The 15,443-nt window shown below is 41.6% G+C and overlaps 1 protein-coding gene across 1 annotated transcript in view; it reads right to left on the minus strand.

Annotated features, from left to right (window-relative positions):
- ADCY5 (adenylate cyclase 5) overlaps positions 1-15,443 on the minus strand; it is a 169,587-nt gene that overhangs the window by 27,578 nt on the left and 126,566 nt on the right. The window contains exons 8-9 of the mRNA XM_040358311.1: positions 6,988-7,119; positions 2,701-2,723 (exon numbers count right to left, since the gene is read on the minus strand). Of these exons, the coding sequence (XP_040214245.1) occupies positions 2,701-2,723; positions 6,988-7,119 (155 nt within the window). The remainder of the gene's footprint in view (positions 1-2,700; positions 2,724-6,987; positions 7,120-15,443) is intronic.

A 15,443-nucleotide genomic window follows, 5' to 3' on the forward strand; every position in this document is an offset into this window, starting at 1 on the left:
ATATTTTATAATCAGAAGAATAACTTTTAAAATAATAACAGTAATAATAATATTATATTGAGTCCGGCACAGTAAAAAAAAAAAAAATTGTATATTTTTTTATTATTATTATTATTATTATTATTATTATTTTGGAACATAAAGTAGACCTGTCAGCAACTTTATAAGTCTGCCAGAATAAATCAGAATAAATCCCGGACACAATATACAGGAACAGGAACAGGATTCAGGAAAGATCCGGCTTGTATCATATAAAACTGTCCCTGAGCTCCAGTTCTGTAACTTTGCCTAGGCTCAGATGATGTCATCAGTCTGCTGCAGGCAGGAGAAAGCATTTTCTCAGTCCCCCCTCCCCCAGTGATCTCCCCCCTCCCCCAGTGATCAGACTGTACATTGTAACTTTGTAGAAGGAGGAGGAAGCATTTCCTCATTCTCCCCTCCCCCAGTGATCAGGCTGTACATTGTAACTGTGTAGTAGTAGTATATTTCAATACAAGTGTGCTATTCCTGCCTACACGCTTGTCTTTACAATGTAAAATGTCGGGAATCTTCATCTCGGACTTCAGATATTTCCCTGCAGGAAATGTTCCTCTTCATGTTGGAGAGATGAGTGGGAATTCTGCGCGGAGCGCTCCGGGACAGGAAAGGGTTAAGCCGCGCTTGTTGGAGAAGTCGCAGATTTCCCGGGTCCCGGCGGAGAGCCGGCGTTTGTCCCAATATGGGCTCAGAGGGAGACGGAGAATTTCTTTACCCGTGAGAAAATCTGAGGGGGGCATTTCCAGCATCCAAAACATCCCGTAACCTCCCTGTGCGCTGAACCGGCGGAGTCCTGGGGGAGAGCGCGGTGCCAGCCCCATCTGGGGGGGTCCAAGGGTCACCGGCGCTGACAAGGTTAATGCGACAGGAAATTAAACTTTCCTCCAAAAGTTTAAAGCTCAACTCAAGACTTTCTTTTTTAATAAATAGTGAGAAAGAGTTCCGGGGCCGATTATTGCGTCCAGTTGCATTGATGCATACAAATTACCGCGCGTTATGAAACGCGTCGCATCAAATCCGTCAAATCATTGTGAATGGGCGGCCAACGCACCCCACTGAATGCAAAAAGATGCATGTAAACAACCAGTGGGCGCCGCCCCCTAATCTATGCGTCCGGCCCCTCTAATCTACATGCAGGGCCAGGGGCGCCGCCCCCCTAATCTATGCGTCCGGGCCCCTAATCTACATGCAGGGTGCAGGGGCGCCGCCCCCTAATCTTTGCGTCCGGCCCCCTAATCTACATGCAGGGCCAAGTGCGCCACCCCCCTAATCTATGCATCCGGCCCCCTAATCTACATGCAGGGCCAGGGGCGCCGCCCCCCTTATCTATGCGTCCGGGCCCCTAATCTACATGCAGGGCCAGGGGCGCCGCCCCCCTAATCTATGCGTCCGGGCCCCTAATCTACATGCAGGGTGCAGGGGCGCCGCCCCCCTAATCTATGCGTCCGGCCCCTAATCTACATGCAGGGCCAGGTGCGCCACCCCCCTAATCTACTACAGGTGCATATATATATATATATTTTATATTTCTTTATTCATAAATATGTTTTATTATTTTCATATCATATTATTATAATATATGTAATATTGTTTATATATATGTGCATATATATATATATATATATATATATATATATATATATATATATATATATATATATTTATAATTATTATTATTATTAATAAATATAAACATATATATATTTTATGTATTTATAAATTTTTATTTATAAATATATAAATATAAAAATAATAAATAATATAAATATAAAAATTAATAATTATATATATTAATAAAATAAAAATAAAAAAACTATAAAACAACTATAAAAAAAATATATATGTATATATATATATATATATATATATATATATATATATATATATATATATATATATATATATATATATATATATATATATATATATATATATATATATATATATAATTTTATATATATATATATATTTTTTGATAGTTGTTTTATTTTATTAATATGTGTCGAAAAACAGGACTAATCTGAATTGTGTGTCAATTAGTTTTTTTTTTATTAAATTCTAATATGTTCTGTTTTATCTTATCTTATGTTTATTTTGCTTTATTTATTCATGTTCATTTGTGTTTATTTTTTGTTTTATCTTATGTTTATTTTATTTTTTTTATTTATTTTGTGTTTTATGATTCATAAATATATAACAGAGAACAGAACTAATCTGATGGATGGATCTGATTTTTTTTTATATATATACTATACCCAATTATAATAATGTTCTGTTTTTTGTTTTTTTATGTGATCGTAGTTTGGATTTATATTTCCTCTATCTCATATTTAATCACCGCTCCGTTTCTCCATCCCAAAAATAAACATAAAAATCGGGTGGCCACTGGGCAGATTGTGCGCGGAAAGCGGTTTAAAAATCGCTCGTTAATTGGGAAAAAATCCCCCTAATAGGACAGGAGGCGTCGGGAGCCGCGGCTGCCAACAGATTTTCAGATTACCCCGAAAAAGGGCAGCAGAGCTGTTGATACGCCGGCAGCTGGCACCGATCGCCCTGGCTGCCCTCCCGATCCCGCTGAGACAAGAACCAGCTGCGAGGGCGGGGGAGGTCACGGCGCAGGACGATTATTATTCACCTGGGGCAATGCCAGATCTGGGTACTTACTTGTCCTTCGGGTCTTCAAAACCCTGTAAGGAAAAAAGAAGAAGAAGAAGAAGAAGTGCGTCAGTAAGAATCGAACGATGAGCAACCAATCAGCGGAGCGTCTGTCTGCGTCTCGTGTGAAATCTTTGGTTCTATATTGGGATCGCAGCTCTGTGATTGGAGGCTGCAGATCAATATTAAATACTGCGACACCCAGGGGGCCTTTAATAGATGGCCCCTCCCTCATGCACCTGTAATAGATGGCCCCTCCCTCACACACCTGTAATAGATGGCCCCTCCCTCACGCACCTGTAATAGATGGCCCTTCCCTCACACACCTGTAATAGATGGCCCCTCCCTCACGCACCTGTAATAGATGGCCCCTCCCTCACACACCTGTAATAGATGGCCCCTCCCTCATGCACCTGTAATAGATGGCCCTTCCCTCACACACCTGTAATAGATGGCCCCTCCCTCACGCACCTGTAATAGATGGCCCCTCCCTCACACACCTGTAATAGATGGCCCCTCCCTCATGCACCTGTAATAGATGGCCCTTCCCTCACACACCTGTAATAGATGGCCCCTCCCTCACGCACCTGTAATAGATGGCCCCTCCCTCACACACCTGTAATAGATGGCCCCTCCCTCATGCACCTGTAATAGATGACCCTTCCCTCACACACCTGTAATAGATGAAAAACAAAAAGAGAATGCAGCGCTAATGAGTGACAAATCAACACTATAAGTGAATAATTGGTGATATTAACAAAAAAGAACCAATGATTGAAACGATCATTCCAAGAAACAAACAATTAAAAAAATTAAGAAGAGAAAACCACCAGGCTACAAATAGTCCAGAGATTAGTGAATGATCGCACTTAATTTTCTCTTAATTGTCCCACAAGTGAAAAATGTGAAGAAACTAAAAAAGGAAGGATTACACAGAAAATCCATATAAAAAAAGATCCATAAAAGCTTCCAAGATGGTGAAGATAGGGTGATGAGAGATGAAATTCCACACTGCACCCGTGCTTGTAAAAATGCCTGCTTACCGCAATTAAAGACTGTATCTCACCAGTCTCATAAAGCCTATGGGAATTGAGGTATCCCACAACCCATCCACCTGGATGATCAGAGGGCTCAGCATAGGATCCGAACACTTTTGTTGATCGTAAGCTACAGAGATACAGTCTTTAATTGCGGTAAGCAGGCATTTTTACAAGCACGGGTGCAGTGTGGAATTTCATCTCTCATCACCTAATCCTTCCTTTTTTAGTTTCTTCACATTTTTCGCTTGTGGGACAATTAAGAGAAAATTAAGTGCGATCATTCACTAATCTCTGGACTATTTGTAGCCTGGTGGTTTTCTCTTCTTAATTTTTTAAATTGTTTGTTTCTTGGAATGATCGTTTCAATCATTGGTTCTTTTTTGTTAATATCACCAATTATTCACTTATAGTGTTGATTTGTCACTCATTAGCGCTGCATTCTCTTTTTGTTTTTTATGTTTGTAAGATTGTTGTACACAATTTAATGCTAGCAGCTCACTATTATCATAATTATTAATTTTTAATTTTACATTTTTTTAATCACTCAATTTATTCAGCGCAGCGCCAACCTTAGGGTTTTTTGTTTCGTTTTACCTGTAATAGATGGCCCCTCCCTCACGCACCTGTAATAGATGGCCCCTCCCTCACACACCTGTAATAGATGGCCCCTCCCTCACACACCTGTAATAGATGGCCCCTCCCTCACACACCTGTAATAGATGGCCCCTCCCTCACACACCTGTAATAGATGGCCCCTCCCTCACACACCTGTAATAGATGGCCCCTCCCTCATGCACCTGTAATAGATGGCCCCTCCCTCACACACCTGTAATAGATGGCCCCTTCCTCACACACCTGTAATAGATGGCCCCTCCCTCACACACCTGTAATAGATGGCCCCTCCCTCACGCAGGTGTAATAGATGGCCCCTCCCTCATGCACCTGTAATAGATGGCCCCTCCCTCACACACCTGTAATAGATGGCCCCTCCCTCACACACCTGTAATAGATGGCCCCTCCCTCACACACCTGTAATAGATAGCCCCTCCCTTACGCACCTGTAATAGATGGCCCCTCCCTCACGCACCTGTAATAGATGGCCCCTCCCTCACGCACCCTTAATAGATAGCCCCTCCCTTACACACCTGTAATAGATGGCCCCTTCCTCACACACCTGTAATAGATGGCACCTCCCTCACACACCTGTATTAGATGGCTCCTCCCTCACACACCTGTAATATATGGCCCATCCCATATGCACCTGTAATGGTGCTTTCACATGCAGCTGTAATAGACGTCCCTTCCCTGACACGAAAGTAATGATCGGCTCCTCCCCATATGCACCTGTAATAAATGACCCCTGTTACATGTTCATCTATTAAAGCACCAAATTAGGGTGGTCCCTCCCACACTCGTCTGTAACAAATGCCCATCCCACAGTTACCTGTAACAAACAGGTCCTGATACATGTACCTGTGATAAGTGCAGCAGTAATTGATGGCCCCTCCCACATACACCTGTAACTAATGGATGGTCTGATCACACACACACATGGAATAGATGACTCCTCCCTCACACACCTGTAATAGATGACTCCTCCCTCACACACCTGTAGTGAATGACCCCTTCCATGTGCACCTCTAATTAATTATGCCTCCCATATGCACCTGTAATAGATGGCCCCTCCCTCACACACCTGTAATAAATGGTGCCTCCCACACACACCTGTAATAGATATCTCCTCCCCAAAACTCCTGTAATGAATGACCCCTCCCATATGCACCTGAAATAGACATCCCCTCCTCCAAACATCAGTAAAGAATGGCTCCTCCCATATGCACTTTTAACCAATGTCTCCCTTCAGGCACCTGTAATAGGTGTCCCCCTCCCCACATATCTGGAATGAATGGTCCCACATATATGCACCTATAATACTACCTGTAATGAATGGCCCCTCCCACATGTACCTGCAATAAAAGTACCAGTGATGGATGGCCCCTCCCACATGTACCTGCAATAAGTGCAAGTGTAATTGATTGCCCCTCCCACATACACCTGTAACTAATGAATGGTCCTCCCCACACACCTGTAATTGGTAGTCTATTCCACATGTACCTGCAATGGATGGTCCCTCCCACATACACCTGTAATTAATGGCTCCTCCCATGTTCACCTGCATTGTATGACTCCTCCCAAATGAGCCTGTATTTAATCATTCCTTCCAATCACACCTAAGAGGAATAGCCCCTCCCTTGTGCACCTGTAATAAGTGGCCCCTCCCACATACGCCCCCTGGCTAATCATAAGCGGATTGTGTTTTCTGCTTTTTGCTGTGATTGCCTTAGTCTGGTGAACTTGGGGGGTCCCACCCTGTGACACCTACTACTCAATGACACCCCATGACACCTACTACCCAATGACACCCCATGACACCTACTACCCAATGACACCCCATGACACCTACTACCCAATGACACCCCATGACACCTACTACCCAATGACACCCCATGACACCTACTACCCAATGACACCCCATGACACCTACTACCCAATGACACCCCATGACACCTACTACCCAATGACACCCCATGACACCTACTACCCAATGACACCTACTACCCAATGACACCCCATGACACCTACTACCCAATGACACCCCATGACACCTACTACCCAATGACTACCCAATGACTACCCAATGACACCCCATGACACCTACTACCCAATGACACCCAATGACACCTACTACCCAATGACACCCCATGACACCTACTACCCAATGACACCCTATGACACTTACTACCCAATGACACCTACTACCCAATGACACCCCATGACACATACTACCCAATGACACCCCATGACACCTACTACCCAATGACACCCCATGACACCTACTACCCAATGACACCCCATGACACCTTCTACCCAATGACACCCAATGACACCTACTACCCAATGACACCCCATGACACCTATTACCCAATGACACCCTGTGACACCTACTACCCAATGACACCCCATGACACCTACTACCCAATGACACCCCATGACACCTACTACCCAATGACACCCCATGACACCTACTACCCAATGACACCCCATGACACCTACTACCCAATGACACCCCATGACACATACTACCCAATGACACCCCATGACACCTACTACCCAATGACACCCCATGACACCTACTACCCAATGACACCCCATGACACCTACTACCCAATGAGCAACGGACGTTCCCTCCACCTACCATCCTCTTCATTTCCTTGGAGACGGTCAGGTTGTTGTAGAAGTTCCTCTCCATCCCCCAATGTCCCGGGTTGTGCCCGATGGAGTTGGCCCGCTGCCGGTTCATCTTGGCGATCATGGCCTTCTCGTCTTTCTACAGAAGGAGAATGGAAAGAGACTGAGAACAGAGCCCGCGGGAGAATCACTGCCAGCCCCCGCAGCACTGATTTACTGATACTCAGCCTTAAATAGGACAGAGAGCAGCAAGATCACCCATCCCCCCCTCCTCCTTGGAAAATAATAAAACCTTAAAGTGTCACCCTACAGCTGCTGAGGAACTACAGATCCCAGCATGACCTGCCAGTCAGCGGAAGGTACGGCAGGTAGGTTGCGGTGTTCCCAAAATAAAAAAATGTCACTAATGTTTTTGTGTCAATTTAGGCACTGTTGTAATTTTTAAATATAATAATAAATACATAAATATTTTTTATAACATTATTATTTTATAAAAACGAATATTAATAATATTATTATAAAAAACATTAATAGCATTATTATTATTATCATTATTATCTTTATTAATCTTTATCTTTATTAATAAAATTACTATTTGTAATAAAATATTTGAAAAGTTATTATTAAAATTATTATTACTATTATTAAAAAAAATATATATCATTTTATATACAATTATTATTATTATTATAAATAATAATCTAAAAATTTGTATTGATATAAAAATAATCATTATTATTAAAAGAGAGAATTTTTATTCAAAATGATCACTTTAATAACATTATTTTAAAAGTTATTATTATAAAAGTTATTATAAAATATTTTTTAATGACATTATTATTTTATAAAAACTAATATTATTAATATGATTATAAAATCTATTAATATTATTATTCTTATTATTAAAATTACTATTTGTATAAAACTATTTTAAAAATTATTATAAACTTTTATAAGAAATACAATTTTTTTTACAACATTATTACTTTTATAACATATTCTAAAAGGTATTATTATTATTATTATTATTATTATTATTATTATTATTATTATAAACGTTTTGATTATTATAAAACAAAATAAAATATAAAAACTATTTATTATTATTATTATTATTATTATACTTATTATTAAAATTACTATTTGTATGAAACTATTTTAAAAATTATTATAAACTTTTTTAAGAAATATAAAAGTAATAAGGTTGTAAAAAAATTGTATTTCTTAAAAAAGTTTATAATAATTTTTAAAATAGTTTCATACAAATAGTAATTTTAATAATAAGTATAATAATAATAATAATAAAAATAGTTTTTATATTTTATTTTATAATAATCAAAACGTTTATAATAATAATAATAATAATAATAATAATAATAATACCTTTTAGAATATGTTATAAAAGTAATAATGTTGTAAAAAAATTGTAACATATTCTAAAAGGTATTATTATTATTATTATTATTATTATTATTATAATAATAAACGTTTTGATTATTATAAAACAAAATAAAATATAAAAACTATTTTTATTATTATTATTATTATTATTATTATTATTATACTTATTATTAAAATTACTATTTGTATAAAAAATTATTATTTTAATAAAATATGTGAAAAGTTATTATTATTATTATTATTATTATTATTATTATTAGAACTAATAATACAAATAATAAATATAAAAATTATTATATTAATATTATTATAAAAATATCATTATAAAAATTATGATTATTATTACTTTCAACGTGTTTTGTATTTGATTTTTTTTGTAGAACCTGTGTGCTCCTGTGATAATAATGCAGTTTAATCCCCCCCCCCCCCCATGTTCTATTATCATCTACAATTTTAGTTGTTTTTTTTTTTTTTTGCTCGGTGAGAATGTTTTGTGAGCGGACTAATAATTCCTCTTAGACATTTGGATATGAATATTTTTAGATATGAATATTTTTAGATATGAATATTTGGAGATATGAATATTTGGAGATATGAATATTTTTAGATATGAATATTTGGAGATATGAATATTTGGAGATATTAATATTTGGAGATAATATTTGGAGATATGAATATTTGGAGATATTAATATTTGGAGATAATATTTGGAGATATGAATATTTGGAGATATTAATATTTGGAGATAATATTTGGAGATATGAATATTTTTAGATATGAATATTTGGAGATATGAATATTTTTAGATATGAATATTTGGAGATATTAATATTTGGAGATATTAGCACTCAACATTAATACAAATCTCTGTGAATTGAGAGATATTCTCGTCCATCTGAGGAAATAACGGTTCCCAGAGTTTTCATTCTATAGGGCCCCGGGGGGCCCCCGGTACTCCCAGCCTCTGTGTCTGCTGGCCAATCTGATGAGCGCGTCGCGGCGGCTCTCCTCCGGGAAGTCGGTTGTTTTGGATGGCTCGGCCGCTTGTTTGGAAAACAAACGTTTTGGCTTCCACTTATTACGTTACATTGTATATTTGTTCTCCATTACAATCATTGGAGGAGTCGCCATAATCCGGGGATTTGGGGGCCGTGTTTGGATTGGAGAGGAGAGAGGCGGATTATCCGCAGGACACAGGGGGCCCCTGACTGGGAATGTTTTGTATCCCAGAGAAGGGCCCCAGGTGGAGGGGTTGGATAAACAAATGTCATACACAGGTCAGCCTCTTCCCAATGTAGGGATTAGTGGGGGGGGGGGAGGGGGGTCCCGTCCTATATTCCAGAACAGAGGCGCCGCAACTCTTTTATCTAATAAGAAAACCAATCCAAAGAGAGAAAATCTGCCCCCCCCCCCCACGCCGGTTTATACAAGGACAGTAATAGACCCGATTTACTAAAAGGACAAGCGGGGGAGGGGATCACTATAAAGATCATCATATGCATGTACGGCGCACCCAACAAAACGCAATCCCTTAGGCTGCATTCAAAAAAATTATCTGTTTCGCCATTTATTGCTTTATTTTTCAGCATTTTCATCTGCTTTTTTAAAATATATTATTAATTATTATTTTATTACTTTTTTTTAAGTGGCTATTATGTATTAAAAAATGTATTATTATTATTTATTTACTGTTTTTTTTTTTTTAGGTTAGGAGTCAATATTAGGGGTTGGGATTAGATTTTGGGGGTCAATATTAGGGTTAGGGTTTAATATTAGGAATAGGGGTAAATATTAGGCATAGCGGTTGGGGGTTAAGGGTTGTGTACAGCGTTTTTATTATCCAATAGAGCAAAAAAATAATCTGTTTCACCATTTATTGTTTTATTTTTCAGCATTTTCTTTTGCTTTTTTAAAATAATTTATTTATTATTATTTAAATTTATTACATTTTTTCTTACTTTTTTTTAAGTGCCTAAAAATTAGGGGTTTAAGGTTATGGTTAGGGGTTAATTTATTTTATTTATTATTTAATTTATTTCATTTTATGCATTTATTTTGTTAGGTTAGGACTCAATATTAGGGGTTGGGATTAGGCTTTGGGGGGTCAATATTAGGGTTAGGGTTTAATATTAGGAATAGGGGTACATTTTAGGAATATCGGTTAGGGTTAAGGGTTGTGTACAGCGTTTTTAAAATGTTTTTTTTTATTTTTTATTAGCCAATAGAGCAAAAAATAATCAGTTTCACCATTTATTGCTTTATTTTTCAGCATTTTCATCTGCTTTTTTTAAAATAATTAATTTTTATTATTTATTTTAGTTTAGTTTTTCTTCCTTTTTTTTTAAGTGGATATCAATTAGGGAATTAAAGGTTAAGGTTAGGGGTTATTTTTTTTAAAATTATTTTATGATTTATTTACTTAATTTTATGTATTTAATTTGTTAGGTTAGGAGGAGTCAATATTAGGGGTTGGGATTAGGCTTTGGGGTCAATGGGCCAGATTCACAAAAGGGATACAACGGCGTTTCTCTGTTTCTATCTATGCGGCTGGTTCATAGAATCAGTTACGCATAGATATCCATAAGATCCGACAGGTGTAATAGTTTTACACCGTCGGATCTTAGGATGCAGTACCGCGGCCGCCGCTGGGGGGAGTTCGCGTCGTAAACCAGCGTCGGGTATGCAAATTAGGAGTTACGGCGATCCACGACGGATTTTCGCATTCGATACGTCGCCGCTAGTCTAGTTTCCCGTCGCAAAGTTAGTCATTATTTGACCTGCCCTAACTTTACACAGCAATCGTATTGCTGTATAAAGTATGGCCGTCGTTCCCGCGTCGAAATTTAAAATTTAACGTCGTTTGCGTAACACGTCCGGGAATACGCGCGTCGCCGTTCGAAAAAATTACGTCACGGTGCGCAAAGCACGACGGGAATTTGCAAAACTGAGCATGCGTAGTAGGTCCGGCGCGGGAGCGCGCCTAATTTAAATGGCACACGCCCATTTGAATTGGCCCGCCTTGCGCCGGAGGCCGCCGGCGTAGTTTTCATCGCAAGTGCTCTGTGAATCAGGCACTTGCGATGAAAACTTGCGGCGGTGTAATATATCTACGATACGTTACGCCGCCGCTCACCTACGTGAATCTGGCCCAATATAAGGGTTTAACATTAGGATTAGGGGTAAATAATAGGAATAGCGGTTAGGGTTAATATTACGATCAGGGGAAAATATTAGGGTTAGGGGTTAATATTAGAAATAGGGGCTTTGATTAGGGCTAAGGGTCAATATTAGGGTTAGGGGTCAACATTTACGATTAGGACTAGGGGTTAATGTTATGAGTCAATATTATTAAGGTTAGGGTTAAGGGTCAATATTAGGATTAGGGAAAGATATTAGCCTTTGGGGTTAGGATTAGGGGTCATTATTAGGATTAGGGATAGGGGTTAACCTTATGGGTCAATATTTTTAGGGTTAGGATTAGGGGTTGATATTAGAGTTGAGGGTAAATATTAGGGCGTGGGGTTAATATTGGGATTAGAGGTTAATATTATGGGTTGGGGTAAATATTAGGGTTTGGGGTTAGGATTAGGGATAGGGGTTAATGATAGGGGGGTCAATATTATTAAGGTTGGGATTAGGGGTTGATATTATGGTTTTAGGGTTAATATTAGGGTTTTGAGGTCAATATTAGGGTTAGGGGTCAATATTAGGATGTGGGGTTTTTGATGGGATTAAAGGTTAATATTAGGGTTTGGGGTTAATAGGGTTTGGGGAAAAAATTAGGGGTTGGGGTTATTAGGGTTAGGGGGTTATTAGAATTAGGGGTCAATATTAGGATGTGGGGTTATTATTGGCATTAGAGGTTAATATTAGGGTGTGGGGGTTATTATTAGAATTAGGGAACAATATTAGGGTGTGGGGTTTATATTGAGATTAGAAGTTAATTATCAGGGTGTGGGGTTAATATTAGAGTAGGGGTACATTTTGGGGTGTGGGGTTAATATTGGGATTAGAGGTCAATTTTGGGGTTAGGGGTCAATATTAGGGCATGGAGTTATTATTGGGATTATAGGTTAATATTAGGGTGTGGGGTACACTTTAGGGTGTAGGGTTCAATTTTAGGGTGTGGGGTTAATATTAGTGTTAGGGGTAAATTTTAGGGTCAGGGGTCAATATTAGGGTGTGGAATTATTATTGGGATTAGAGGTTAATATTAGGGTTTGGGGTAAATTTTAGGGTGTAAGGTTACATTTTAGGGTGTGGGGTTAAAATGAGTGTTAGTGGTAAATTTTAGGGGGTGGGGTTAATATTAGGGTTGGGGTAAATTTTAGGGGGTGGGGTTAATATTAGGGTTGGGGTCAATTTTAGGGTGTGGGGTAATATTAGTGTTAGCGGTAAATTTTAGGGGGTGGGGTTAATATTAGGGTGTGGGGTTATTGATGGGATTAAAGGTTAATATTAGGGTGTGGGGTTAATATTAGGGTTAGGGGTAAATATTAGGGGTTGGGGTTGTTAGGGTGTTATTATTAGAATTAGGGGTCAATATTAGGGTATGGGGTTAATATTGGGATTCAAAGTTAATTATCAGGGTGTGGGGTTAATATTAGAGTAGGGGTACATTTTGGGGTGTGGGGTTAATATTGGGATTAGAGGTCAATTTTAGGGTTAGGGGGTCAATATTAGGGCATGGTATTATTATTGGGATTATAGGTTAATATTAGGGTTAGGGGTACATTTTAGGGGGTGGGGTTAATATTAGGGTGTGGGGTAAATTTTAGGGTGTGGGGGTTAAAGGTTAGGGATCAATATTAGGGCTTTGAGTCTTTGAATTTAATTATTACTTTTTTAATTTAATTTATTATTTGTGTATTTTATTTATGTTTAATTTTTTTTTTGATTTCGTAGAAAGTAGAAAAACAGTCAACAACGCCCCAAATCGTTTCCATTTACTTCTATGGAACAAATCTCTCTATCTCCATCTGATCAATGTTTATCAACAATGTTAGATTGTATCTCTCTATCTCCAGTTACTTTGCATCTCTCCAACTCTCGTCTGAGCAATGTTTATAAACAATGTTACTTTCTGGGAGAGGAGAGAGGAGAATTCATAGATCGGGACACCGGCCTCCACCCTACACTGGGATATCGGCGTCCACCCTACACTGGGATATCGGCCTCCACCCTACACTGGGATATCGGCCTCCACCCTACACTGGGATATCGGCCTCCACCCTACACTGGCATATCGGCCTCCACCCTACACTGAGATATCAGCCTCCACCCTACACTGAGATCTTGGGCACCACCCTACACGGCCTTCACCCTACACTGATATATTGGCCTCCATCCTACACTGAGACACCAGCCTCCACACTACAATGGGATATCAGCCTCCACCCAACACTGGGATATCAGCCTCCACCGGGCCGATCTCCAGTCCCTGCTATGAAATGTTTTTTTTATATGGAAGGATGATTTGGGAGGCTGTTTATTTACTCGCAGGGTTCAGGCCGGACTCGTTAAGGACTTGGCAACCTGCTGGGAAAGCTCTGCATTCAGAGGCCAGAATACCTCCTTTCCTCCGCAGCCGTGCATTAGTGCAGAATGCGGATAGGACATGGAGTCTGCTTATTGTTATCTGAGAGAGGTGATCCGAGGACGGGCCGGAGGAGAGGAGAGGACAGGCGGAGGAGAGGAGAGTACAGGCGGAGGAGAGGAGAGGACGGGCGGAGGAGGGGAGAGGACGGGCGGAGGAGAGGAGAGGACGGGCGGAGGAGAGGAGAGATGAGGACGGGTGGAGGAGAGGAGAGGACAGGGCCGGAGGAGAAGAGAGGACAGGCGGAGGAGAGGACGGGCGGAGGAGAGGAGAGGACAGGCGGAGGAGAGGAGAGGACGGGCGGAGGAGAGGACGGGCCGGAGGAGAAGAGAGGACAGGCGGAGGAGAGGAGAGGACGGGCGGAGGAGAGGAGAGGACGGGCGGAGGAGAGGACGGGCGGAGGAGAGAAGAGGACAGAGGAGAGGAGAGGACGGGCGGAGGAGAGGAGAGGACGGGTGGAGGAGAGGAGAGGACGGGCCGGAGGAGAAGAGAGGACAGGCGGAGGAGAGGAGAGGACGGGCGGAGGAGAGGACAGGCGTGGGAGAGGAGAGGACGGGCGGAGGAGAGGACGGGCCGGAGGAGAAGAGAGGACAGGCGGAGGAGAGGAAGGGCGGAGGAGAGGAGAGGAAGGGCGGAGGAGAGGAGAGGACAGGCGGAGGAGAAGAGAGAACGGGTGGAGGAGAGGACGGGCGGAGGAGAGGAGAGGACGGGCGGAGGAGAGGAGGGGACGGGCGGAGGAGAGGAGAGGACGGGCGGAGGAGAGGACGGGCGGAGGAGAGGAGAGGACAGGCGGAGGAGAGGAAAGGAGAGGATGGGCGGAGGAGAGGAGAGGACGGGCGGAGGAGAGGAGAGGAGAGGATGGGCGGAGGAGAGGAGAGGACGGGGCGGAGGAGAGGAGAGGACGGGGCGGAGGAGAGGAGAGGACGGGCGGAGGAGAGGAGAGGACGGGCGGAGGAGAGGAGAGACGAGGAAGGGCGGAGGAGAGGAGAGGACAGGCGGAGGAGAGGAGAGGTGGAGGAGAGGAGAGGACAGGCTGAGGAGAGGACAGGCGGAGGAGAGTCGAGGACGGGCGGAGGAGAGGACGGGCGGAGGAGAGGACGGGCGGAGGAGAGGAGAGGATGGATGGAGGAGAGCAGAGGAGAGGAGAGAATGGGCGGAGGAGAGGAGAGGATGGGGCGGAGGAGAGGAGAGGAGAGGACGGGCGGAGGAGAGGAGAGACGAGGAAGGGCGGAGGAGAGGAGAGGACAGGCGGAGGAGAGGAGAGGTGGAGGAGAGGAGAGGACGGGTGGAGGAGAGGAGAGGACGGGCTGAGGAGAGGACAGGCGGAGGAGAGGAGAGGATGGGCGGAGAGGACGGGCGCAGGAGAGGAGAGGACGGGCGGAGGAGAGGAGAGGACGGGCGGAGGAGAGGAGAGAACGGGCGGAGAAGAGGACGGGCGGAGGAGAGGAGAGGATGGGCGGAGGAGA

Source organism: Rana temporaria, chromosome 6, assembly GCF_905171775.1.
Source record: "Rana temporaria chromosome 6, aRanTem1.1, whole genome shotgun sequence".
Lineage (NCBI taxonomy): Eukaryota > Metazoa > Chordata > Amphibia > Anura > Ranidae > Rana > Rana temporaria.